At 63.6% G+C, this 24,968-nt stretch overlaps 2 protein-coding genes across 19 annotated transcripts in view; one reads left to right on the top strand and one right to left on the bottom strand.

Annotated features, from left to right (window-relative positions):
- The first annotated feature begins 2,118 nt into the window (after window positions 1–2,118).
- Window positions 2,119–11,971, top strand: PARP2 (poly(ADP-ribose) polymerase 2). Of its 14 annotated transcripts, XM_034786879.1 has the most exons (19): window positions 2,119–2,396; window positions 3,429–3,566; window positions 3,652–3,770; window positions 4,081–4,293; window positions 4,630–4,764; window positions 6,634–6,704; window positions 7,025–7,075; window positions 7,213–7,309; window positions 7,468–7,543; window positions 7,616–7,712; window positions 7,974–8,127; window positions 8,286–8,424; window positions 9,305–9,368; window positions 9,447–9,581; window positions 9,820–9,944; window positions 10,341–10,440; window positions 10,558–10,656; window positions 10,842–10,966; window positions 11,710–11,971. In XM_034786879.1, the coding sequence occupies exons 1-19, from the start codon at window positions 2,134–2,136 to the stop codon at window positions 11,867–11,869; spliced, it is 2,361 nt and encodes a 786-aa protein (XP_034642770.1). In that variant the 5' UTR covers window positions 2,119–2,133; the 3' UTR covers window positions 11,870–11,971. The 14 variants fall into 14 exon arrangements, 13 of the variants coding, with proteins under 13 accessions (XP_034642770.1, XP_034642771.1, XP_034642774.1 ...); XM_034786880.1 differs by lacking the exon at window positions 9,305–9,368 and having other exon boundaries at window positions 9,810–9,944; XM_034786883.1 differs by lacking the exon at window positions 9,447–9,581.
- Window positions 11,972–12,285: 314 nt separating this feature from the next.
- Window positions 12,286–24,968, bottom strand: part of TEP1 (telomerase associated protein 1) — a 25,741-nt gene continuing 13,058 nt past the window's right edge. For all 5 annotated transcript variants that reach the window (XM_034786874.1, XM_034786870.1, XM_034786872.1 and 2 more), the window contains 28 exons: window positions 23,008–23,128; window positions 21,762–21,886; window positions 21,304–21,420; window positions 21,103–21,220; window positions 20,767–20,982; window positions 20,224–20,411; window positions 19,779–19,932; window positions 19,519–19,698; window positions 19,174–19,266; window positions 18,732–18,864; window positions 18,426–18,576; window positions 17,920–18,059; window positions 17,718–17,806; window positions 17,349–17,463; window positions 16,801–17,017; window positions 16,136–16,253; window positions 15,817–15,941; window positions 15,598–15,697; window positions 15,300–15,455; window positions 14,924–15,136; window positions 14,522–14,675; window positions 14,104–14,316; window positions 13,726–13,886; window positions 13,314–13,430; window positions 13,125–13,232; window positions 12,902–13,028; window positions 12,753–12,817; window positions 12,286–12,653 (listed from right to left, as the gene is read on the bottom strand). In XM_034786874.1, the coding sequence (XP_034642765.1) occupies window positions 12,591–12,653; window positions 12,753–12,817; window positions 12,902–13,028; window positions 13,125–13,232; window positions 13,314–13,430; window positions 13,726–13,886; window positions 14,104–14,316; window positions 14,522–14,675; window positions 14,924–15,136; window positions 15,300–15,455; window positions 15,598–15,697; window positions 15,817–15,941; window positions 16,136–16,253; window positions 16,801–17,017; window positions 17,349–17,463; window positions 17,718–17,806; window positions 17,920–18,059; window positions 18,426–18,576; window positions 18,732–18,864; window positions 19,174–19,266; window positions 19,519–19,698; window positions 19,779–19,932; window positions 20,224–20,411; window positions 20,767–20,982; window positions 21,103–21,220; window positions 21,304–21,420; window positions 21,762–21,886; window positions 23,008–23,128 (3,877 nt within the window). In that variant the 3' untranslated portion in view covers window positions 12,286–12,590. The remainder of the gene's footprint in view (window positions 12,654–12,752; window positions 12,818–12,901; window positions 13,029–13,124; window positions 13,233–13,313; window positions 13,431–13,725; window positions 13,887–14,103; window positions 14,317–14,521; window positions 14,676–14,923; window positions 15,137–15,299; window positions 15,456–15,597; window positions 15,698–15,816; window positions 15,942–16,135; window positions 16,254–16,800; window positions 17,018–17,348; window positions 17,464–17,717; window positions 17,807–17,919; window positions 18,060–18,425; window positions 18,577–18,731; window positions 18,865–19,173; window positions 19,267–19,518; window positions 19,699–19,778; window positions 19,933–20,223; window positions 20,412–20,766; window positions 20,983–21,102; window positions 21,221–21,303; window positions 21,421–21,761; window positions 21,887–23,007; window positions 23,129–24,968) is intronic.

Raw genomic sequence — 24,968 nt, 5'->3', positions numbered from 1 at the left:
AGCTGGGCAGTTGCGGTGGATGGATGTGCCAGAGCTGGACCGGATTTATTGCCCCCAACCTGGGGGGGCGTGAAGTGGGGGTTATCCTATCTCTTTGCAGTGTTGTATGCGGCTGTTCTGCATCCCAGCGCCGGACAAGCTATCCCTGTGCAGTGTTATATGTGGCTGTTCCCCAGGTGTCCCACCCCAGAGCTGGCTGCATCTCAGAGGCAGGTGCCCCATCCTCTCTCCTGGGCTACATTCGCCATACCCATCGCCCTCACACCCAGCAGGCAGGACCCAAAGAGGGGGCTATCAGCCAGGCTCAGAGGGAGAATTTGGGGCCATTGGTGTCACTGGGATCTGGGGCAGCCCTCTAGCATTGCCCCCTCCGGGTATCATGTGTGGACCCACAGCAGCTGGACCCCAATACCTTAGAGGCCATCAGCCAGCGCCAGAGATTCATTTGGTTTTACTCTAATGCAGGAGAGGAGACCCCGTAGGTGTTAGGGGGAAATCAGTCCGTGTGGCCTGCGGAACTCACTGCTTCTTGTGTCTGGGACGGTGGAGGGGCAGGGTGCAGACCGTGTGTGGAAAGGGGCTACACTGAGCAGGAATCACAGCCCACCAACCCACCCTGAGTCCCCCGCCCTGTCCCCTTACCTGGGCTTCCTGCATGAGGGTGGTTCACCCCATGCTGAGATGCAGCTAGCTCTGGGTTGGGGCAGCTGGGGAACAGCCGCACATAACACTGCNATGGGCCAGCCTGAAATAGGCTGGATTAGCGAAACAGCCCCACTCCTGGTCTGGATGAGCATAAATAACCAGACTGGGGCCATCTATACAGAATCTCGGGGATTGTTTCAGTGATCTGAACTGGGCTAGGAGTCCCTGTGGTCCATATGGGACTACATCGGCCCAAGCAGGGGGCTTCATAGATTCCAAGGCCAGAAGGGACCATTGTGATCTTCTAGGCTGACCTAGTATCTCACAGGCCAGAGAACCATCCCAAACAATTCCTGGAGCGGGTCTTAAAACATCTGAGTGAGATTTAGAAATCATCAGCGATAGCGAATCCACCCGGTCCTTGGGACATTGTTCCTGTGGTTAATTACTCTCCTCGTTAAAAAGCTATGCCTGATTGCATGGACCAGATTGGATTGGGATATATGGCCTGGCATATGTCTGTAGGGGTGAGATGGCTTTGTTCTTTAAGAGCCCACAAAGGGATGCTGGTTAATATGGGATTATATGGCCTGTGTGGAGGGAGGTCAGATACAAAAGAGTTTGGAGTAGAATGCTCTGAATTGGTTTGTGAACCCATATAAGGGGTTGGGGGAAGGGTCCGTATAGAATTACCTCCTGGTCTGTACTGGGATATATGACCTGGGGTAGAACAATCCAAACCTACAAAGCTATATTGCCCTGTTGTAAATATCTGTTACATCCAAAGGGGGAACAAGTGAAGGTCGCAAGGTCAATCACTGAAAACGTAGCCAGCGGCTCAATGCGGACTGTGTCACCCTACAGCCCTAAGAACAGTGTCCACACCCCAGGCCCCTGCCTTGTTCAGTTGCACGGGACAAACAGCAGGTCAATATCTTGGGTTGGCCTCCTTGGTCAGTGGGCTGCCCTGGGCCATATTCACAGACTGGTGAATGGGAATGGGGGGGTTATCCCATCTGACAGGTGGCTTTGTGGGGCACCTGCAAGGCCCATACAGGTCTATATGGCCTATGGCAGGCTGTGAGGAGGATGCAAGGCCTATACAGGCTGTACTGCTCCTAGCAAGAAGCAAGGAGGATGTAGGGCCCATACAGGGCAGCTGTGCAGAGGGTTGTACAGCCCAGGAGGGCTGAGGGGGAGCAGACAGAGCAGGACCTCTCAGGCTTATCGGCTATTGGGAGGTTGCAAGCCCTATACAGCCCTGTATGGCTGGGGGGGAGGGGGGAATAGAAATTGGTTCACTTTTGGAGAGCTAGCAAATGTTTGCCCAGGGGATATATAAGCCTCCAGACACTCTGGTCTTTACAAGTGAGGATGAGCAGGCGATGCAATTCTCGGTATGTGCCGCGGCGTACGCAAATCGCCCCCCTTTCACGTCTTCACGCGAAGTGGGGATCTAGGGGGCTCCCGCCCCCCCATACTCCCAGCATGCACCGCGCCAGCTATGCAAATGACCCTGCTCCGCCCGCCAATGAGTGTCGCCGGGCGGCGAGCCCCGTGTGTGTCTCACATAGTACCATGCGCGCCTACCTGCTAGGGGCGGGGCTCCGGCTCCTCCACGCCCGCGACCGGCCAGGGCAGGGGACGGGGCTAATGCAAATGAGCGATATGCAAATGAGGATGGGCTGCGCGAGAGTTCGGTTCCCGGAACGTTGCCTGGAGCGTGGGCGGGTGGGAGCCGCCGCTCCCAGGTGCGGGGAGGAGAACCCTACGGGGGGTGCAGTGGGGGAAGGGTGCAGGGAGAGGTTGGGGTGTAAGGGTGTGGGGGAGCAGGGGAGTAATGAGGGAGGGTGTGCCGCGGCGTACGCAAATTGCCCCCCTTTCACGTCTTTTGGAAGAGGTGCAGGCGTGGTTGGGGGGTGCAATGGGGCTGGGGTTGCAGTGGGGGAGGTCGGGGGGGTGCAATGGGTCAGGGTTACAGTGGGGGGGTGCAACAGGGCTGGGGTTGCAGTGGGGATCTGGGGGCATGCAATGGGGGAGGGGGTGCTCTGGGAGTCCCCGGAGGTGGGGGTGTTCTGGGAGCAGGGAGTTAGGATCAAGGGGGGAAAACGCGAAGGATATTGCATTGAGGGCGGGGGGCTGTGGGGAACGCAGTGGGGCCTGGAGCTGTTGCAGAGTCCCAGCGAGGGAGGGAACTGGTTCATGGAGTGCTACATAGATCATGGTGGGATGGTCCATATAAGGCTGTGAGAGTGGGCAGGGAGGAACATGCTCATTCATATAGGGCTGTGTCACCCTGGGGATCTGCTGGTACATACAGGGCTGTGTGGATCTCTATAGGGTGGTCTGTATAGGGTGATCGGGGGGGGGGGGGGGCTGATCCATACAAAACTGTATGAATTGCTGTAGGTTGGTCAGTATAGGGTTATATGGCGGGTGGGGGGGTAAGAAGCTATATGGATTGCAGTAGAATGGCCCATATGGGGCTCTATGACCTGGGGGAGTGGGGTTGTGCTGGTACATACTGGGCTATATGGATCTTGGTAGGATGGTCTGTATAGGGCTATATGTCCTGGGTGGGTGCTGGTTCTTACACAGCTGTATGGATGGCAGTAGAATGGTCTGTATGGGGCTATATGGCGTGGGATGTGTGTGTACTGGTCCATACAGGCTGTATGGATTTCAGTAGGATGATCTGTATGGGGCTATATAGCTTGGGGATCACAGTCTGTGGATCCCTGCCTCCCTTCTCTCTGCTCGCCAGCCCCGCTTGTCACTCCCAGGATGAGGCGGAAGCAGAGGGCAACCGAGGCAGGGGGCGCGGGCCTGGCACTGGAGCTGCGCTGGGAGTGGCAGGACTCCGGCGGCACCTGGCATCGCTTTGTGCCTGAGCAGAGCGAGGTGCTGACACAGGCAGCCAGGTGAGTGCTCTGGGGGCGGGGGGTGTCGTGGCTCGGGCTATGGTGGGGGAATGTCAGGCTCTGAGCCGTGTCCATCTCCCCCCAGGGCAGGGAAGCCCAGCGTGGCTGTGGGTTCCCGCGTGGACCTGCGGCGGATGGTGCAGCGGGATGGACAGACGGGGCAGGACAGATGTGTGGCAGCCGCTGTCCAGGACCAGGACTCCTGTGAGTGCCCAAGGCCCCCTGGCGGGGGGAGCAGTGTCGTCCCGGATGCCTGGGTCCCACGCCCTGTCCTGATCACTCCCCCGAGTTATGGGGCACCCTAGGGGTCAGCACCCTGCTGTGCTGCCCGGACACCTGTGTCCTATGCCCAGTCGCCGTCACTGCCCCAGAGGCTGGGAGCTGTGGGGCCCCCGGGGGTGAACGCCCTGCTCAGCCACCTGGACACCTGGGTCCGATTCACCATCACTGCCCCAGAGGCTGGGAGCTGGAGGGTTAGCGCTGGCAAGGAGCTAACAGGATGCCTGCGGCCCAGATTTCGTGTGGTGCTGGCAGGGGGACGAAGAGGGGCAGTGGCTGCCCTACCCTGCTGATACCTGCCTGGCGCTGGAGCGAGCGCGGCGCGGCGACGGGGGGCCCAGCCTAGAGGTGACGTTCAGTCGGACCCGCTACACATTGGACACGGCACAGATGACCCAGACCAACATCAGAACTGGGTACCAGCGCCGGATGGAGCGGAGGGAGTCAGGTACTCCTGGGTTCTCTCCCTGGCTTTGTGAGGGGAGTGGGGCCTAGTGGGTAAAGCGGGCTCTGTGGGAAGCTGGGGGAAGGGATTCAGGCTCCCAGGGCCCAGCTCCGGTTGGTGAGCAGGTCTCGGGCACCTGGGGCGGGGCAGGCCTTGCTGCCAGAGTGTAAGCTCGTTAGTCGTTAATCATCCCCCAGGGAGCTGGGAGGAGAATCTGACACCAGGCACAGCTGGGTCACAGCGACAACGCACAGGGTGGCTTGCCTGGTGCTGAGATGCGTCCATCTCTGGGGTGTGGCACTCTCCCCTCCCCCTCTGACCCGTGGCCTCTCTCCACAGACGCTGTGGATGATGATGGGGGATCTGAGCCCAGCTCCGTCCCTGGCTCCTCGTCCCCCCAAGGGCCCCCAGCGCCGAAGAGACCCCGGGATGGGGGGGCCAGCCCCAACCCCGGAGCCAGGGGAGAGAGCACAGGTGAGGGGTGGCGAACTACAGCACCCATGGTCTGCCGGCCTCTCTCTGCCAGCTGTTGGTTCCAACCCTGGTTTTCTGGCTCTGCCCCCTTCCAATAGATTAGCATCTAAAACAGGGGCGGGCAAACTTTTTGGCCTGAGGGCCACATCAGGTTTGTAAATTGTATGGAGGGCCGGTTAGGGGAGGGGGTCATGGCCTGGGGGACCAGGCAGGACGGTCCCGTGGGCCAGATGTGGCCCGCGGGCCATAGTTTGCCCACCTCTGATCTAAAAGGTGTTACCAGGAATCCTAGCTGCCCCCCCCCCCCCCCACCACCACCACACCACCCGCCTTGCTGCTCCTGGAGGAGTCACTTCACATTGGTTCGTGCTCATTGGTCAACCCCCCCTGTTCCCTGATGGACCCCCTGGGACCCCTGCCCCATCCATACACCCCTGCTCCCTGTCCCCTGACCGCCCCCAGACCCCCACCGCCCCATGCAACCCCTCCTCTCATTCCTGACGGCCCCCCTGGGACTCCTGCCCCATCCAACCACCCCTTCTTCCTGTCCCCTTACTGCCCCTGGAACCCCTGCCCCTGACTGCCTCCGACTACCCCGTGCCATCCCATCCAGCACACCCCCCCGACTGCCCCCCTCAGGACCCCGCCCCCATTCAACCCCCTATTCCCCCCCCACCCCCTGACCACCACCCTGAACTCCCCTGCCCTCTGTCCAACCCCCCCTGCCCCCATACCACGCTGCCTGGAGCATCAGTGGCTGGCTGTGCTACAGCCACGCCACCGTCACTGCGCAGCACAGAGACCAGGTCAGGCCAGGCTCTGCAGCTGCGCTGCCCCAGGAGCTCACAGCCCTGCCGCCCAGAGCATTGTGCTGGTGGCGGAGCGAGTGAGCTGAGGCTTTGGGGGGAGAACAGTGGTGGAGGGGCTGGGGGCTAGCCTCCCCGGGCCAGGAGCTCGGGGACCAGGCAGGACGGTCCCATGGGCCAGATGTGGCCTGCGGGCCATAGTTTGCCCACCTCTGATCTAAAAGGTGTGCCCAGGAATCCTAGCTGCCCCCCCCCCCCCACCACCACCACACCACCCGCCTTGCTGCTCCTGGAGGAGTCACTTCACATTGGTTCGTGCTCAGCCTCATTCTGTGCAGCTGCCGAGCGATCCAGGGTGCCAGGCGCCGACAAAAACGTCCTGGCTACAACGATTCCCCAGCGGCGACGATGTGTGGGAATCTGTCAGTTAGCCAGTTTTTAATCCGTGTGTCAGGCACTTTGTCACTAGCCCACAGCGCTTGGTTTTCAGTCGGGTCACATGGTGCCAAGTCGCACAGCATATAAAGTTCCCTGTATCGACGAAACCCGTAACGTCACCAACGGATGAGATCAGCTTTGTTTGTTTTCCGTGAAGCCTGCCTGGCCTTGCTGAAGTTCCTGGGCTTTAACCTGGGATTGCTTGAATCCCGCGTCAGCTTTTGTGTTATTCTTCCTGGGCTTTTCGTCAGGCTAACTGGTCTAAAGCTACACACTTGCGCCGCACTCATCCGCTCTTCAGGAATGTTCCCTCTATCCCGGGGTTGATTTCAGCAGGTCATGCCAGCAGGTCAGAGATAATCTCAGCCAGCTCTTTTGCGACTCGTGGGTGCGAGTTAGGCAGCCAAGCTGATTTGGAAACGGGTGTGATTTATAAGCGCCTCCCCTATCCTGCGCTAGGAGTGCATGACGTCGGCCTTGGACGCTGCTGGTTCCTCGTGGCTGCCTGGGAAGGGGCCCGTGGCGTGGCTGGAGCTCTGTTGTTCCTTGAGCACCAGGCCCTACCTTGGCTCAGGTCCCTAGGATCCCTGCACTGATATCTCTTAAATCCTCTCCCCACCCCCAGAGGTCATCAAGACCCTGATTGTGAAGGGGAAGGCGCCGGTGGATCCCGAGTGCTTGGCTAAACTGGGGAAGGTAACGCAAGACCTCCTGCCCCGGGGGTCTCCAGTCCCCACCCCCCTGAACGAGCCAATGCCTGCCCTGGGGTGGGATTGGGGCCAGCGCCCCCTAGAGGGGAAAAGCCCCATGCCCCGTTCCCTGTCCCCTGAACCAGCCAGTCCCTGACCTGGGGTGGGATCAGAGCCAGCCCCCCTAGAGAGGAAAAGCCCCACATCCCTGAGACAGCCAGTCCCCACTGGGGTGGGATTGGGGCCAATGCCCCTAGAGGGGACTTCCTCACACCCCATCCCTTCCCAGGGCCGGCTGCGGCTCAGGAAGTGCCCATTTCCCCCCAGGCCCACGTTTACTGTGAAGGGGACGACGTCTACGACGTGATGCTCAACCAGGTGAGTGTGGCGCTGTGGCACTTCTGGCCGGGAGAGCCACCCGCTCAGGAGCTGGGGGAAGGGGGGCTGCTGTGGGCAGAGACCCCCCCAGCCCTGTCCCTGACGCCCAGCCCCCCGTCTGTCCATCCGTCCCGCAGACCAACCTCCAGTTCAACAACAACAAGTTCTACGTCCTACAGCTGCTGGAGGACGATGGGCCGCAGAGCTACAGCGTCTGGACGCGCTGGGGGCGCGGTGAGCAGGGTGGGGGCCATGGGGGGCTGGGTGAGTGTCGTGGGGCACTCCTGCATGGGGGAGGGAGCTGGATGTGTGTGGCCAGGGGCTGGGTGAATGGCAGGGGTTGGGGGGGCAGAGCAGTGTCCCCCATCACCACATCTGTCCTCTCCCTGCAGTGGGGCGGCCAGGCCAGCACGCGCTGGTGTCCTGCGCTGGGGACCTTGCCCAGGCCAAGGAGATCTTCACTAAGAAGTGAGTCCCCCCCTCCCCCCAAACCCCTTGGAGCCTGCCCCCTCCTCGCCTCCCTCTCCGGTCTCTCCCCAGGTTCTTAGACAAGACCAAAAACCACTGGGCCGAGCGGTGCAACTTCCAGAAAGTGCCTGGCAAGTACGACCTGCTGCACATGGACAGCCGGCCCCCCGTGAGTGTGACACCCCCCCTTACAGCCCCCCCATACGACCTGCACAAGGACAGCTGGCCTCGTGACCCCCTACACATAGCCCCCTGCCCCATATTACCTGCACATGGATCCTGAAGCCCACGCAGGCCCCCCAGCTCGTGTGGAGAAGCAGTGGGCCCTGTGTCCCACCTCCATGGGAGCATTGCAGGGTGGCAGGATGGGGGTGCTCTGGGTACGGCTGGGAGACCCAGTAACAACACCCCTTCCCCCCCCCCCGCCCAGGCCGCAGAGCTGAGCTGCGCGGGGGCCTCCCAGCCCAAACCAGCCTCACGACTGGACCCCCGAGTGCAAGCGCTGCTGGGGCTGATCTGCGACCTGCAGGCCATGGAGGAGATGGTGCTGGAAATGAAGTATGACACCAAGAAGGCTCCTCTCGGTGAGCCCCCCATGGGCGTGTAGGGGAGGGATTGGGGGTGGCGGGGGCTGGCAGATCTGGGCTGTGGTTGAGAGGGTTCTGGGGTGCAGGGGATCTGATGGGAGTCGGGGTCCCCTGGGGCATCCCGGGCGCTGGTGGTTCTGACCCGCTCCCCCCAGGGAAGCTGACGGTGGAGCAGATCCGTGCTGGGTTCCAGTCACTGCAGAAGGTGGAGGCGGTTCTGCGGGCCGGGGACACTGGACGGGCCCTGCTGGAAGCCTGCAACGAGTTCTACACCCGTGTGCCCCATGACTTTGGGTCAGTGCCCCCAAGTGTCCCCCCCCGCTCCTCCCCCCGAGTGTCGCTCCCAGCATGCTCCGCCGTGCCGAGTGTCCCCTGCCCGCTCCGAGCACCTCCTGCCTAGGGTTGCCAACTTTCTACTTGCACAAAACCAAACACCCTTGTCCCACCCCTCCTCTGAGGCCCTGCCCCTGCTCACTCCATCCCCCCCTCCCTCTGTTGCTCACTCTCCCCACCCTCCCTCACTTTCACTGGGCTAAGGCAGGGGGTTGGGGTACAGGGCTCTGGGGCTGGGCTGGGTATGAGGGGTTTGGAGTGCAGGAGGGGACTCTGGACTGGGATCGAAGGGTTTGGAGGGTGAGAGCGGGATCAGGGCTGGGGCAGGGGGTTGGGGTGTGGGGGTGCAGGCTCCGGGTGGTGCTCACTTCAAGCAGCTCCCAGAAGCAGTGGCATGTTCCCCCTCTGGCTTCTACGTGGAGGCGCAGCCAGGCGGCTCTATGCACTGCCCTGTCTGCAGGCGTTGCCCCCTCAGCTCCCATTGGTCGGGAACCACAGTGCTTGGGGCGGGAGCAGCGTACAGAGCCCCCTGGCTGCCCCAATGCCTAGGAGCTGGACGGGGGACATGCCACTGCCTCCGGGAGCCGCGTGGAGCCTGCCTTAGCTTCGCTGTGCCGCCAGCCGGACTTTAATGGCCCTTCCAGCAGTGGTAACTGGAGCTGCCAGGGTCCCTTTTCGACTGGGTGTTCCGGTCAACAACCAGACACCTGGCAACCCTACCCCTGCCCCTCCAAGCACCCCCTATCCTGCCCTGCTCTGCGTCCTCGCTGGGGCTCTAGGTCCCCCCCACTCCCCCTAGGCCTGGCTCACTCTGCTTCTCTCCCCCCACACACACACCCAGGCTTCGGACACCCCCATTGATCCGGACGTGGCAGGAGCTTCAAGAGAAGGTGCAGCTGCTGGAGGTGAGCGGGGGGAGGTGGGAAATCTGTCCCTCCATCTCTCTGTCTGTCCATCCCCCTCTGACTCCCCCCACCCCCCAGGCCCTCGGTGAGATCCAGATCGCCATCAAGCTGGCACACTTGGAGCTGCATGGCCAGGAGCACCCGCTGGACCGAAGCTACCGCACGCTGGGCTGTGAGCTCCAACCCCTGGAGCGGGACTCTGCCCACTTCCAGGTCGGGGGGCTGCGAGGGGCCAGCAGTGGGGAAGCTGGGGGGCAGGGTGGGTTGGGGAGTGGTGGGGAGCAGTGTAGGCTAGGGGGGCGGGCAAGGGTGACAGTGTGGGGCTGGGGAGGCCAGGTGAGGGGGCAGTGACCAGGGGCATGTGGCGGGGGGGAGCGGGGGCTGAAAAAGGCCAGGCGGGTGGGGAGGGGGGGAGGGCTGGGGTTGGCTCACGCCCCACAGCTCCCCCCAGGTGCTGGAGCGGTACCTGCTCTCCACCCATGCGCCCACCCACCGTGACTACTCCATGGAGCTGCTGGAGGCTTTCACCCTGCGCCGGGCCGGCGAGCCTCCCTTCCGCACCAGCCTGTCCAACCGGTGAGGGGCTGGGGGAGTGATCTAGGGGGCTGGGGGGCATCCTGGGGGCAGGAGCAGCTGGGGGGGCCCAGGGATGGGAATAGGTGGGTTTGTCCTGCGCCTGGTGGGTTACATCTGCGCAACCAGACTGCCCCCCCTCCTCCCGGCTCTGTCAGCTCCCTCCCAGCATTGCCCCCCCCACACCCCTCCGAGCTAAGTGAACCCTTCTGCTTCAGTGCCAGGCACAGGGGAAACTGAGGCACACAGCGGCAGAGTAAAAGTTAGACAATTCACACTTGGTCACAGAAGGAGAGTCCAGTGGGGTGGGGGTTGGATCCCAGCCAGTAAAGGGGCTGGGTACTGCGGGGAACGGGGGAGGCTGGGCATGGGGCTCACCCTCTCCCTTTTTCCCCCCAGGACGTTGCTGTGGCATGGCTCCCGGCTGGGCAACTGGGTGGGGATCCTGAGCCAGGGGCTGCGAGTGGCACCCCCTGAGGCCCCCGTCACCGGCTACATGGTGAGACCCCCCCACACACTTGTCCGCAGCTGCCTGCCTTTTCCTCCTCGACCCTTTCCCAGCTCCCTCCCCCTCAGCCAGTCTAATCCCTCACCACCCCCCATCTCTCACCCCCAGTTTGGGAAGGGCATTTACTTCGCAGACATGTCGTCCAAGAGCGCCAATTACTGCTTCGCCTCACACCAGCGCGACGTGGGCCTGCTGCTGCTGTGCGAGGTGAGTGCCACCCCAGAGCCAGCTGCATCACGGAGAGCGATCCTGGCCCAGAGCACCTGGCTTCATGTCTGGCTCTGGAAGGGGAGTCGGGTCCTGGGGTTAGAACAGGACGGGGCTGGGTTCTCTTCCCGCTCTGGGCAGGACGCACAGGCAGCTGTGGACTTGGTGCCCCTCTCCTGTTGCAGGTGGCCCTGGGTGAGTGCCAGGAGCTGCTGGAGGCAAATGCCGAGGCCGGGAAGCTGCCGCCCGGGAAGCACAGCACCAAGGGGCTGGGGAAGCTGGCACCCGCCCCCACCAATAGCATCATGCTGTGAGTACCGGAGAGGGGGCAGGGCTGGCAGCCCATGGTGCTTGCCCTGAGTGACGGAGGCCCCGGGGGGGACAGCATGAGGGGAAAGCTCTGCCCCCTGGCACGATGCCACAGTCCGTCCGTCCCCCCCCAGCCCCTTCGCAGCTGCTCAGTGGAGACTCGCTTGGCCCCAGGAGAGGCTGGTTTGCGGGACTCTCCTGGGACCCCCCCAGTTTTTCATGCCCTCAGGCAAGACACTTGGAGCCAGCGTGGACCTTCAGGGTAGGCAGAGCTGCCCCCCCTCTGCCCCCAGGGAAATCTGTGCCTGCTCCCCCCCCCCCCCCAGGTACCACCCAACAGGCTGGTCCTGCAGCCCCCCCACCATGGTTTGGTTCCAGGCCCAGAGGAGAAATAGCCGTGTCACGTTTGAACAGCCCGGCGCCAACCCAGCTGCCAGCTCAGGGCAGGGGGTGAAGGCCGGCAAGGGGAGAACCCGTCCTGTGGGTGCAGATCCTGCCCGCCCACTGCAGCGCGTCAAGCAGAGCCCAGGTGCTCAGCCCCCAGGGTGCCCCTCCCCAGCCCGTCGCGGCTGCTGCTCGGTGCCAGCCGGCTGGGGGGGGGAGGGAGGGCTCCGGGGAAAGAGCAGCAAATCTATGCAGCCCAGGAGTCATGCGTGCCTGGCGCTGCCCCCCAGAATGAGAGAGAACCAGGCATCTGGGGGGTTGAGCTACCCTCGCCCTGACCTCCGCCTCGTCTCCCCCCAGGGATGGGGCTGCAGTGCCACTGGGCCCAGCTGTGGAGACGGGCGTGACGAACCCCCACGGCTACACCCTCAACTACAACGAGTTCGTCGTCTATGACCCGGGCCAGGTGCGGATGCGCTACCTGCTCCAAGTGCGCTTCAGCTTCGTCCCGCTGTGGTGACAGGCCGCCCGGTCGAGAGACACCCCCTTTCCCCCTCCGGGATTCCTGTGGAAATGTCCCTCTGGCTGCTTTCTACAGCAATACATTTGGTACCAGCCCTGATTGTGCCCTGCTGCATTTCTGGCTGCAGCGTGCTGGAAATGGGGGGCAGGGCTGCTGAGGCAGGAGCCTGGCTGCCCCCTGCAGGGGGGTGTTTTCCCCCAATTAGGCTAGGGCATGGGGGCTTGAGATACAATGTCGCCTCTTGCCCTCATCCAGCCCCATGGACAACCCAGAAGCAGTAACACAAGGGTGGGGGCCTGGGGCCTGATAGATCCCAAGGGACGGGGTAGGGGGGACATGTCTCTGGCCTCTTAGCCCCCCCTCGCTCTGGGGGAGGGGCTGGGCCGGGACCTGCTGGGACAGGAAAGGCCTTGTTCTTTGCAGCTCAGCAGGCGGCTTTATTGTGTCATCTCCGCTCACATGGGTCAGGGTTCAGCCTTGTCCCCCCGCAGACAGGCCCACTCCAGGAAATAGACGTTGCCCAGGATGTCGCCCACAGCCAAGAGCAGCTGGGAGGCAGGAGACAGGAGCAGCGCAATGGAACTGCCCCAGCTGCAGAGAGAGAACCAGGGATCAGAGAGCCTGGGGCTGCGGGTGGGGAGTGAGGGGCACTGGAAGAGCTGGGGGAGCCCAGGGCTGGGTTGGCAGGGGGCTGTGGGTTGGAGTGAGGAGCATCGTTTCACGCCACCCACCAGTCTCCCCGTGGCGTGCTTCCAGATCTTGAGGTCTCCAAGAGGCCGAACTGCAAGCAGGAGAGAAAAGTTAGTGGGGGGGGCAGCCAGTGCCCTGGAGCAGGGTCCCCATGGGGGAGGGGGGAAACAGCCCCCAGGTCCCATCTCACCTCCAGGGGGCTCCAGAGCTGCACCCGCCCGTCGCATCCAGCCGTGGCCACCACAAAATCGCCGTCTGCAAGAGAAGAGCGACACGGAGAGATGGGCACTGGGGGTCAGACCCGCACCGGGGGGTGGGGGGGCGGCAGTGCCTGCTCACCTGCTCCCACGAAACCAGCGCCCTGGTTCACCAGCCCGGGGTGCGCCGGGAAGCGGGTCAGCTCCACGCCCAGCATGTCCCATGCTGCCAGCGTCCCATCGCGGCCCACCGCCAGCACGCGCCCGGCCTGCGCCGAGAGAGGGGATGAGGGATGGTGCCAGTGCCCAAGGTGCCCCCCCATGCCTGGCATCGTGCCCCCCCCCCCCCTCCCTCAGGTCTGTACCATGGCCAGGACAGCACTGACGGGGCCGCAGTGGGGTAGGAACTCGCGGAGCCGCTGGCCGGTTGCCGGGTCCCAGAGCCGCACGGTGCCATCACTGGAGCAGGACAGCTGCAGGGGCAGAGGAAGGGGACAAGTCAGGGAGGAGCTGCCCCCCCCCCCCGCCTCCCTCCCAACTACCCCCCCACTCACCAGCAGGGGTCCGACCCAAACGCAGCCGCTGAGCCAGTCGCGGTGGCAGAAGGGGAGCGAGCGCCAGATGGGGGGGGCTCCCGGTGTGGGGCCCCCCACGTCCCAGCACAACAGGGTCTGCGAGGACACGGGCTGGTTAGACGAGCAGATACAGCACGTCTGCTCCCCCCACCTCCCAGTGCCCATCACACAGCACGGCTGCCCCACGCCTGCCCTGTACCGCCCCCTACTGCCCATTTTACAGCATGGCCAGCCCACACTGCCCCCTAGTACCCATCTCACAGCNCCACAACGCCCCCTAGTGCTCATCTCACAGCACTGCTGCCCTACACCGGCCCCTAGTGCCCAACACACCGCACGGCCACCCCACACTGCCCCCTAGTGCCCATCTCACAGCACACACACCCCTCACCTTGTCCCTGCCCCCCGTGGCAAGGTGCTGGCCGTCAGGGCTGAAGGCGCAGCAGGTGACAGCGGCCGCATGGCCCTGCAGGACGGCCAGGGGGGCTGGGGAAGGGTCCGGGAGGGCCCGTCTCAGTGTCTCGGCCAGCCACAGGCAGATGGTGAAATCCTCTGGGGGCAGGAGGAAGGCTCAGACTATGGGCCCCAAGACCCCGCCCCCGCCCACCCCATCCTGCCCCCACTCCATAGTCCTTGGGCACCCCTAGCCTCACCAATGACCCCCAAATCTCCCCCCCACAGATCTGGAAACACCCTGCCTCCAGGCCCTCCCCACATCCTGCAAGCGGCCCCCGCTCCCGCCATCTGTCCTCCCTGCCCCCAGCCTTACCTGAGGCAGATGCCAGCAGCTGGGACGAGGCGGCCAGGCCCAGCACGGCCCCCTTGTGCCCCCGCAGCTCCCACAGGGGGCAGGCCAAGCTGCTCGCCAGTGCCCACCCACGCAGGGTCCCGTCCCTGCTGCCTCCAGCCAGCACAGCATCCCCGAGCCAAGCCAGGCTGGGCACCGCCACACCTCCTACTGGGCAGCGCCACCCAGCCGAGCCTGCGGGGAGAGCAAAGAGTGAGGGGGGTCGACCCCACAGGGAACCCAGGAGTCCTGGCTCTCAACCCCCACCCAACCACAGAACCCAAGACTCCTGGCTGCCCAGAATGGAGGAGTCCTGGCTCCTCAGCACCGCCCACCCCCACCCACTAGATCTAATTTTCCCCCATAAGCTGGGACAGAACCCAGGTGTCTGGGCGCTTACCCCAGGGGGTGCCGTAGACCCAAACATCATCTGAATGGTGCCCCACAGCAAGTAGGGTGCCGGCGGGGTTGGGGGCCACGCAGAGGGCTGGAGAAAGCGGCCCTGAGCCCAGAGCGCCCCGGGCATGGCCCAGGTGCCCTGGCCAGAGCTGGACCTGGGCCACAAATCAGGGGTTAGTGCTGTGCCTCCCCCACCTCCACCAGTGCCCCTCACTCCCAACCCGCAGCCCCTGCTAGCCCAGCCCCCCTCCCCGCCGGTGCCCCTCATTTCCAACCCGCAGCCCCTTCTAGCCAAGCCCTGCCCTCCTCCCCACCGGTGCCCCTCACTTCCGACCAGCAGCCCCTTCTAGCCCAACCCTGCCCTCCAGCCCTGCCAGTGCCCCTCACTCCTGACCCACAGCACCTTCGAGTCCTCGCCTGCCGTGAGGAGGACCTGGTCCCCGGAGAGAAACTTGACCTCGGAGACAAAGCCCTGGTGTGCTGGGAATGTGGCCAGGCTCACGACCTCCCGCCAGGACCAAAGATGCACTGTCCCGGACAGGGAGCCGGACGCCAGCATGGTGCCCGTAGGGGAGAAGGACACGGTGCGGACGGAAGTGTCATGGCCTGAGAGAACCTGCAGGGGGAGCCAGAGTCACAGCCCAGCCTGCCCCATCGGTGCCCCTCACTCCCAATCCGCAGCCCCTGCCAGCCCAGCCCTTGGCCCCCAGCCCTGCCAGTGCCCCTCACTCCCGACCCATAGCCCCTCCTAGCACAGCCCTGCCCCTCCTGACCCATACCGAGCTCACACTCCGGTTCTGCAGGCCCAGGATGGTCACAGCGCCGTCCCAGCCCCCGGTGGCCACCAGCTGCCCGTCAGGGTGGAAGGCAGCACAGTTCAAGGGGCAGGAGAGATCCAGTTCCCAGGTCAGGTGCCCCTGGGCAGAGTCCCACAGCTGGGAGAGACAGGAACAGCGGGTCAGAACAGGGGCAGGCGCCCGACACCTGGATTCTCTCCTGGCTGGGGGAGGGGAGTGGGGGCTAGTGATTAAAGCGGGGGGTGGGGGGGGCGGGAGGGGCAGTGACTACAGCCGGTACCTTCACGTGCCCATCCAGGGAGACGCTGGCCAGCTGTCTGCGATCAGGGCTGACGCAGCAGCCTGTGACCTGGCCCTGGTGAGCATCAGTAGCCAGGAGCCTGGAAGGGAGAGAGATTCATGTGGTGTCCCCACCGTTGCCCCCAAAATCAGCTCCCCCGCTGCCCCCCGGGCCGGACCACAGCCAGCGCCCCCAGAGGGGCAGCCCCCCTGGCAGTACCTGCTGCCCTCATGCAGGCCCCAGGTCTCCAGTCCCCCAGCGCAGGTGCCCAGGCAGAGGGTCCCATCAGCCAGGAAAACGCAGGCCGAGATTCCAGCGCCACCGCTCAGCAGGGTCTTCAGCTCCTGGGGGGAAGGGCGTGGGTGAGACTGCAGAGCCCCCTGCTGATCTACCAGCTTCCCCCGCCCCCCCAGCTTGTCCAGTCCCCACCCTGCCCCCCCGCCTCCCCATCCTGCCCCTGCCCCCAAACCAACCAGCCCCACAGTGTCCTCCCATGGCAAGAGATCCCCTGAATCTGCCCTGCCCTCTCCCCCGGTACCTGGCCACTCTGCATGTCCAGGAGGTGCAGGGTCCCATCGGTGCTGCCCACGGCAGCCTGGCGCCCGCAGGGGGAAATGGCCACACAGGTGGGGGACGTGGGCAGGGCCAGGGAGATGCTGGAGGTGGGGGGGAGGAGATCAGGGGGGAACGAGGCCCAGGAGCGGACAGGAACCCAGTGCTGCCCACCCCCAGAGCTCGGAGACAGGCAGCACCCCCACCCAGGACACCGTGCCCCCCATGAACCCCTCCCCTCCCCCAATGGAGCCCCCCAGTCCCACAGGGACCCAGCCCCTCCCCCCCCCGGGTAGAGATACGCAGCCCCCCCACCAGGCTCCCAGCCCTGCAGCCCCTCTCCCCCAGTCCGTGGGACCCACACACCCCATCCCCCCCAGGTCACAGGAGGATCCCCCCAACCCAGCACAGGCGCCCTAGGCCATGGACCAACTCAGCTGGGAGCAGGGCCGGAGCCCAGCTGAGTGGGAGCCCTAGAGGGCAGGCGCCTGGGGCCCATGGTGAGGCCTGGTGGTGAGGCCCGGGTGCTGGGCGGGAGGGGTAATGGGTAGGGGGTCATGGGGAGGAGCAGGTGGGCACTTGGGAGGAGGGGCAGGCATCCAGAGGCGGGAGGAAGGGCAGGGGCCCTCCCACCCACAGCGGCCCCGTTACCTGTCAGGGTGAGGGGCGTCCTGGGCCTTGTTGCGCCAGAGCAGCAGGCGCCCCTCCGGGGGGGCCAGGGCCTGGGCTTGGGCGCCCAGCGAGGAGCCATCAGGCGCGTTGGCTGCCAGCTGGGCCAGGAGGGATGGGTTCTCAGAAAGCAGTGCTGCGCCTGCCTGCACCATCACCCGGAACGCACCCACCTCGCCCAGGGGCTGGGCGCTGCCCGCTGTGGGGAGAGACGTCTGTGTCAGGGGCACAACAGCCCCCAGCACCCTGGGAGCCCCCTAGCACCCCTATTTCAGCCCCTGGTAGCCCCCCATAGCTTCCATTCCCCCCGGCAGCCTCCAGCCCCACTGGGAGTGCCCCCGGCAGCACTGACATGCCTCCCATTCCCCCAACAGCAGCCCCCAGCGTCCCAGGACCCCACAGCAGCTCCCCCCACCCATTACAGCGAGGCACCTTCCCATGCCCTTGTGGACAGCCCCCACTCCGCACAGGGCTGGCTCCCGACTAGCAGCCCCCAGAGGTGCCCCCCACCCCCAGGCCACCCCGCTCACCATGCAGGGCATAGGCCTGGCCCAGCACAGGCAGCAGCCCCAGGCGGACGTGGGCAGCCACGAAGCGCAGGTCCGTCAGAAGGGAGCCCAGGAGGTCGGGGCGTCCAGCGCAGACCTGTTGGGACAGCAGGGTCACTTGGGGGTGCTGCCCACCCAGCCCCAGCTACGCTAAGCCCCACCCCCTGCCTCCCGCCTCACCCCACCCTATGCCCAGCCCCCCACCCAGCCCTGCTCCTGCCCAGCCTCTGCCCACCCACTTCCGAATTCTCCACCTCACCCCACCCGCCCAATCCTGCCCCCTGCCAAGCCCCGCCCCTGCCCCCCCCCCGCCCCCCCCCCCCCCACCATCCCCCAGTGCCCCATACCCACCAGGTGGTAGGGCAGAGCCGCCAGGGGCCCAGCCTCGCTGCCCTGGAAGCTCCAGGACACGTCCGGGTCGCAGAGTTTCCAGAGATGAGCTGGGGATGTGGGGGAGACTGTCACTCACAATGCTCAGCACCCCCTGGCCGGGGGGGATCACAGGCCCAGCCCAGACACCACGCCAGAGCCCCCCACGGGGCGACCTCCTGACCTGCTATCAGAGTGTGAACCGCTCGCTCCAGGCCCGGTTCCTTCAGGTAGCGCCGTTCCACCGCCGTCCGCAGGGGGGCACCGCAGAGGTGGAGCCGCGAGCCAGGGGCCTCCGAGGGGGCCCCACACACCCCCGCCAGTCTGGGGGGACAGACGGGGGACAGAGAATACTAGATTCCGGCCAGCGACGGAGCTCGGCGCCAGGTCCTGGGAGCCTGCCAGAGCCTGGAGAGAACCCAGGCATCCAGGATCCCAGCCCCCAACCCCCACTCCCCTCCCAGAGCCCGAGAGAACCCAGGCATCCGGGATCCCAGCCCCCAACCCCCACTCCCCTCCCAGAGCCCGAGAGAACCCAGGCATCCGGGATCCCAGCCCCCAACCCCCACTCCCCTCCCAGAGCCCGAGAGAACCCAGGAGTCCGGGCTCCCAGTCCTCCTTCTCTTACCACTAGACCCCACTCCCCTCCCCCAGCCAGGAGAGAACCCAGGCGCCCTGGCCCCCACTCACTCCCTCAGGCTCCTCATCAGGGAATAGATCGGGGCCTTGGGGATGGTCGCTGCGCGGCCCCCAGCAGCCATGCCTCTCTCCCAGGTGACAGGCGCCCCGCCCAGCTCCATCCACATGGTGAGCACAGCGAGGAGATCACGCTCCAGCAGGCCTGCGGAGGACAGAGGAGTGAGGGTCAAGGACACATCTTCAGGGATTCCCATCCCAGGGACGACTCGCCTGGTGCTGAGATGCAGCCAGCTCTGGGGCGCAGCAGCTGGTAGCAATGCCGATTAACACCCCCCAGCACCTCGAGCTGTCTCTTACCGTCTTTGCTGGCCCAGAGGGTGGCGACGGCTATGGTCACTGGCTCGGCCCCGTGCTCCTGCTCCAGGCAGCCCAGCATGTGCTGGAGCAGGGCAGGTAGCGCTGGGGGCAGCATCTGGATCCTCTCCGAGACCTGGAGGGAGGGACACAGGACCCTGAGGGGACCGGAGAGCCCCATGCCAGGGCCGGATGCCTGGGTCCCCTTCTGTCCCCATCCCTCCCTTGGGGTCCCTAGAGGGCAGAAACCCACGCTGGTGGCTCAGATGCCTGGGTCCCCTTCCATCCTGGCCTCTCCCTTGGGGTCCCTCGCGGGAACAGATCTGTGTCGTCAGCCGGGATGTCTGGGTCCCCTTCCGTCCCGGTCCCTCCCCCAGGTTCCCTAGAAGGGGAAGCCCTGCACCACCAGCCCAGATGACTGGGTCTCCCTGCGGGACTGAGGCACCTTTTCATAGACGGTGAAGGCTCGCAGATCCTGGGTGAGCAGCGCCAGGTAGAGGGGCTGCCGGGCACCGCGCTTCAGTAGCACCAGCCGCATCTGGAGAGAGACAGACGGGGTCTCAGCAGGCAGGGAGTCCCTGGGCCAAAGCCAGGGCCCCTGCCCCACCCAACCAGAGCAGGAGAGAACACAGGAGTCTGACCCCCAATCCACCTCTGCTCCAACCACTAGACCTCACTCCCCTCCCACCGCTGGAATAGAACCCAGGAGTCCTGGCTCCCAGCCCCCCCGCTCTAACCATTAGACCCCACGCCCCCGCCAGAGGACCCAGGGATCCGGGCACCTCCCCACCTGGTTGTTGAAGGCCGTCTCCTCCAGCTTCTTGCCGTACAGGGCGAGGTCCCGGCGGACCAGCCCAGCCCGGTCGCAGGGGTCCAGGGACCCCAGGGGGATGATGACTGTGTCCGCCCGTCGCTGTAGGGAATCCAGGAGTCCAGAGCCCTCGCCGATGCTCAGAACCAGGCTCACGCGCTGGGGGGAGAAGAGAGGAGCTGAGCGGGTGGTGGGGTTGGCGGGAGGGGGGGTCCCACGGGCAGGGGGGCTCGACTTACCGGGGGCAGCCGCACCGGGAGCCAGTCGGAGACGGGCTGCCCACTGTCCCCGTGGATCTGGTCAGCCCCATCGACCAGCACGGCCAGGCGCTGGGCTCCCCGGAGCGACCTGGCCACCGCGGGCAGGAGAGACTCCAGACACCACACCAGCCCCCTGCAATGGACAGGCAGGGATGGGACCCAGGCATCCTAGGGCACCCAGCCCCCCCAGCTTTAACCCCTAGACCCCACTTCCCTCCAGAGCTGGGAGAGAATCCAGGAGTCCTAGGTCCCAGACCCCCCTGCTCTAACCACTAGACCCCACTCCCACCCAGTGCCAGGAGGGAACCCAGGAGTCCTGGCTTCCAGCCCCCCAACACCCTTGCTCCCAGCCCCCCCATACCCTTGCTCTAACCACTAGATCCCACTCCCACCCAGGGCCAGGAGGGAACCCTGGCATCCTGACCTGTAGCTGGCGGGGGGCTGGGCCGTCTGGCCCAGCAGACGGCTCAGGCGGGCACACAGATGGCTCAGCACTACCCTGGCGCTGGCCTGGTCTGGCCGGGCCCCGGTGAAGTGGGAGACGACCAGGCAGCGGGTGGGGGAGGCGTCCCGGGCAGGGGGATGGGCGCTCAGCTCCCGCGTCAGCGCCGCCTGGGGAAGGGACAGTGAGTCAGCTGGGGGCGGGGCCTCTCCAGGCCCCTTTCACCACAACCCAGCACAGCCAGACCCCACCCACTCCAGCCCCTCCCCCTCCTCCAGGCCCCACTCACCTGGCCTAATGCAACAGACCTGACCCCACCCCCTCCTGGCCCCCAAGTCCCACCCCCTCCTTCAGGCCCTTCCCACCAGGCTTTATGCAGCAGACCCACACCCCGCCCCCTGCAGGCCCTGCCTACAATCCATCACCAAGCCCCGCCCCTTTCTGCCCCCAGACACCCTCCCCGCATTGGGTGCCCCAAGGCCCCTCCCCTCAGGCCCCATGCAGACCCCCTCCCCCCGTCCTCACCATGAAGACAGTCTTGCCATCACCAGGCGCACCCGTCACCACGTAGAGCCCGCCCCCTGCCCCGTGGCGGGGGGGCCGGCCCTCACGCACCCGCCCGGCCACAGCGCCCAGCAGCTTGCCCCGGGCACAGAACTGGCGCTGCTGGAAGTCCTGGAAGGCATCTTGCAGCTCTTGCCCCTCCTCCTCCTCCTCACCCCCAAGGGGCTCCGACTCAGCCTGGAGGTGGGGGGCAGAGACAGGCGTCAGCATGGAACCCAGGAGTCTGGGCTCCCAGCACTCTCCGTTCTAACCGCTAGGCCCCACTCCCTCCCCGCCAGGGACAGCGAGTCGCGTTACCTGGAGGAACTGACGTTGGAGGGCGCCCCACAGATCCTGCAGCACCCGGGCCCCAAACTCCTCCAGCCCTTTGACATACGGCCGGCCCTGGGCCACGCCGCCCCACTGGCAGGAGTACCTAGGGGGAGAGAGCAAAGCCATGAGGGAGATACCGTGGGGCCCAGCGATCCCACCGCACCCACCTATCTCCTGGCCCATTACCTGCTGACAGATGCCACCCCCAGGTGCTGGCCCAGATGCCCCTTCAGATCTGCCATCCGGTGCTGAGCGTCCTCTGACTCTGCCACGAAATCTGCCCTCCAGGCTTCCGGCACGGACCTGCCCCACCACAGACAGGTCAGGGGCCACATGTCCCGTTCCCCGGCCCCCTGTGCCAACCAGTACCCCACCCTGGGGCCGGATCAGCACCCCCTAGAAGGGACAAGCCCCGTTCCCCAGTCCCCCAACATGAGGCTGGATCGGCACCCCTTAGAGAGGAAAGGCCCTGTTCCCCATCCCCCTGAGCCAAGCAGCCCCCCACCATGGGTCTGGATCGGTGTCCACTAGAGGGAAAAGGCCCCATGTCCCATTCCCTGTCTCTCCCCCCCCAAGCCAGCCAATCCTTGCCATGGGGCTGGATGGGAGCCGGCACCCCTAGAGGGGAAAGGGTGCAGAGTTACCCAAGGAAATCTGGCTCGCGGAGGTAGAAGAACGCCTGGGCAGCAGAACCAGAGTCGCGCCGACTGCTGAGGAACTGCATGACCTCCAGCTCGGTGATGGAGCGGCCCCGAGGGTACGACTTCACCTGCAGCGACGGCACACCGGACTCCATCATCAGCCCCCAAGTGGTGGGATTGAGACTGTTACCCGGAGGGATCCCACTGCTCCCACCGGTCGTGCTACGAAACGAAGGCCAGCCCACAGGCAGAACAGCTCTCAGGCAGGGTTAGACTAACAGGCATCATGGGAAAGAAACACGCCTGGGCCACTGTGAAGTGAGATGCCCGGCTTCCCCCAACCGGAAGGCTGGGGAGGTCTTGGTTTCCACCATGGGACCGTGCATCTGTGAGCCCCACGCTGAGTGGACACGGCCAGCAGGCCCAGGCCAGCGCCAGCCACAAAGAGCTTTGTGCTGAGGTGAGCCTGGATCCCAACGCACCCACCAACCTCAGCGGAACTGGGGGATTCCCATTGACCTTGGCCACCTCTGAGGCTCCCGTCCCTGGATGCAACACTTCTGGAGCGTGAAACTAGACAGCATGTTTACAGGCTTGCACCCTCTCCTGTGCTTCACCCCATCACCAGAAGGGATCCCACTGTTCCCAGCAGCACTATTCTGAGACACCCAAGCTCTGTCTCTACCCCGGGGTACAGGACACCCTGGCAGGCTCCGACATGCTATGAAGCCAGGCATGAGCTGACAGAATAACCCCTCCAGTGGCTTTATACTGTTCTAGTGGGAGCGATGTCACCACTACACCAATTTCACCAGCTACTGGAACCCTCCCTGGCGTAGTGAGAGCAGCACATCATCTGGCCATGGAAAAGACATCACCATGCCTCGCGCCCATTATTGCAGGCCACTCCCCAGGCTGTCCAGTCCTGAGAGGTGTGACTCAACACAGGGACGTGAGTGAGGTGGCAGAACAGCAATGCCAGTAGGTACCGGAGGCAGATGTGCAGGGTGCCCCGTCCCACCAGTATAGCGACTGGGCAGACTGGGCGAGGGAGGCTGCAGCACTACACCCAATCGCCCAGAGTAAATAAAGCAAAATCCCACTTCCACCAACTGTGAAGGAAGGCTCAGCGGCCAGGTTCTGGCAGGCGGGGCTGCAGGGCGGCGTCAGCCACCAGCTGGGTGCAAGGGGCACTATCTTCTTGTCCCCCCAACCCCGATACAACTGACAGGGTGCTGGCAGTGCTCACCCACTCGTACTGGGGGGTGTCCGGCAGGGAGTATTCTCGGGGTACATAGCCATAACGCTCCCCCAAAATGCCCACGAAGAGCTGGCTCCGAGCCACCTCCGAGAGGCACAGTTCCAGCTGCCTGTATGGGGAAAGAGACCGGGGTCAGCACCAGGGGGGGCCCCCCACCACAGCATGGCACCACCCAGCTCCCCGACTCAGCACGGTTCCCCCCAGACTCCTCTCAGCACAGCACCCCCTGCCCCACTCCCTGCAGCAAGACACCCCCCTTCCCAGGGCCACCCAGAGGATTCAGGGGGCCTGAGGCAAAGCAATTTCAGGGGCCCCTTCCATGAAAAAAAGTTGCGATACTATAGAATACTATATTCTCGTGGGGGCCCCTGCAGGGCCTGGGGAAAACTGCCCCACTTGCCCCCCGGCCGGCCTTGGGAAAAATAAACATTTAAAAACCTTCCACATCTCCGCACAAACCCAGTTTTAAGTACTAAAAGGCACTAAAGCTCATTAAAAGGGTTGGACAAATAGTTTCCTTCAAAACTTTTTTTGGATCAAAAACTAGGGGTTTTTAAAAAGCAGAAAAAAAATCACGGACAACGTCTGCTTTCCTTCAAAATTTGTTGTGGGTTTTTTAATTGAAAAGCTGAAATTAGTCTGCCAAAACCTGAACATGGTTTGGGGTTTCAGAAGTGTGTGGCCAAATATTTGCTGTTTGCTGTGTTAATTGTTTAAAGAAACTATAAAAAAAATCTGCTTAAAAAAATCCAAAACTTTTGAACCACCTCAGCTTGTGACCAAACGCCTGAGCCCATCCAGTCAGAGACTTTTCCAGGTTTCTGATACTCTGCTGGCTTCCTTGACTCATATCTGTCTCCATAACTTTGGGTTCATTTAGGTTAGAACATAAGAACGGCCATACTGGGTCAGACCAAAGGTCCATCTAGCCCAGTACCCTGTCTACCGACAGTGGCCAATGCCAGGTGCCCCAGAGGGAGTGAACCTAACAGGTAATGATCAAGTGATCTCTCTCTTGCCATCCATCACCTCCCTCTGACAAACAGAGGCTAGGGACACCATTCCTTACCCATCTTGGCTAATAGCCATTAATGGACTTAACCTCCATGAATTTATCTGTTTTCTAGAGACTGGCTCCATAGGGTCCCTCACAAACTGGAGACAGTTACTGTGGGTTTGTCTTTAGTATAGCTTATGTACATACTCCACGAACTGAGCATTTGAGCTTGTTCCAGAATTTGGGATGAGCCTATGTTGTGAAAACTGAAATGCTCAAAATAGCACATCCATGTGAATGGACACAGGGTGCTAAAAGTAAATTAACTCAGGGGTTCTCAAACTGGGGGTCGGGACCCCTCAGGGGGTCACAAGGTTATTACTGGGGGTCGTGAGCTGTCAGCCCCCACCTCAAACCCCACTTTGCCTCCAGCATTTATAATAGTGTTAAATATATTAAAAAGTGTTTTTTAATTTATAAGCGGGGGTCGCACTCAAAGGTTTGCTCTGTGAAAGGGGTCACCAGTACAAAAGTTTGAGAACCAATGAATTAACCCCTCCGGAGCCTCGGGGAATGCGGGGGGAGGGGGGGTCTCCCTTGGTAGGGTTGGGAAGGAGGTAGGTGGAGTATGATATTGGTCTTCTCGTGTGATCCCTCCCCCATGGCTCTCTTGGGTCTATCACTGTTAATCTAAAGTGGCTAATTTTAAATGAAGCTACCCTCCCCTGAGATGAATCTCCCTTTGGCACTGAAATTAAATGTAGATTATAATTTGGCATTTGAGAAGTGAAAGGGGTGGCAGCCCTAAGGGAAAAGATAACAGCTTGGCTCTTTATGTTAACTAGCTGTCTGCAAGCCTCAAACTGCTGAATGAGCTTTAGGGTAGGGAAGGCTGTGCCTCCCCAAACAGCCTGGCCCTGCCCCCTATCCAAACCCCCACCCACTTCCTGCC

The sequence above is a fragment of the Trachemys scripta genome, chromosome 12 (genome assembly GCF_013100865.1).
Source record: "Trachemys scripta elegans isolate TJP31775 chromosome 12, CAS_Tse_1.0, whole genome shotgun sequence".
Taxonomy (NCBI): domain Eukaryota; kingdom Metazoa; phylum Chordata; order Testudines; family Emydidae; genus Trachemys; species Trachemys scripta.
This window is presented reverse-complemented; position numbering and strand designations above follow the sequence as displayed.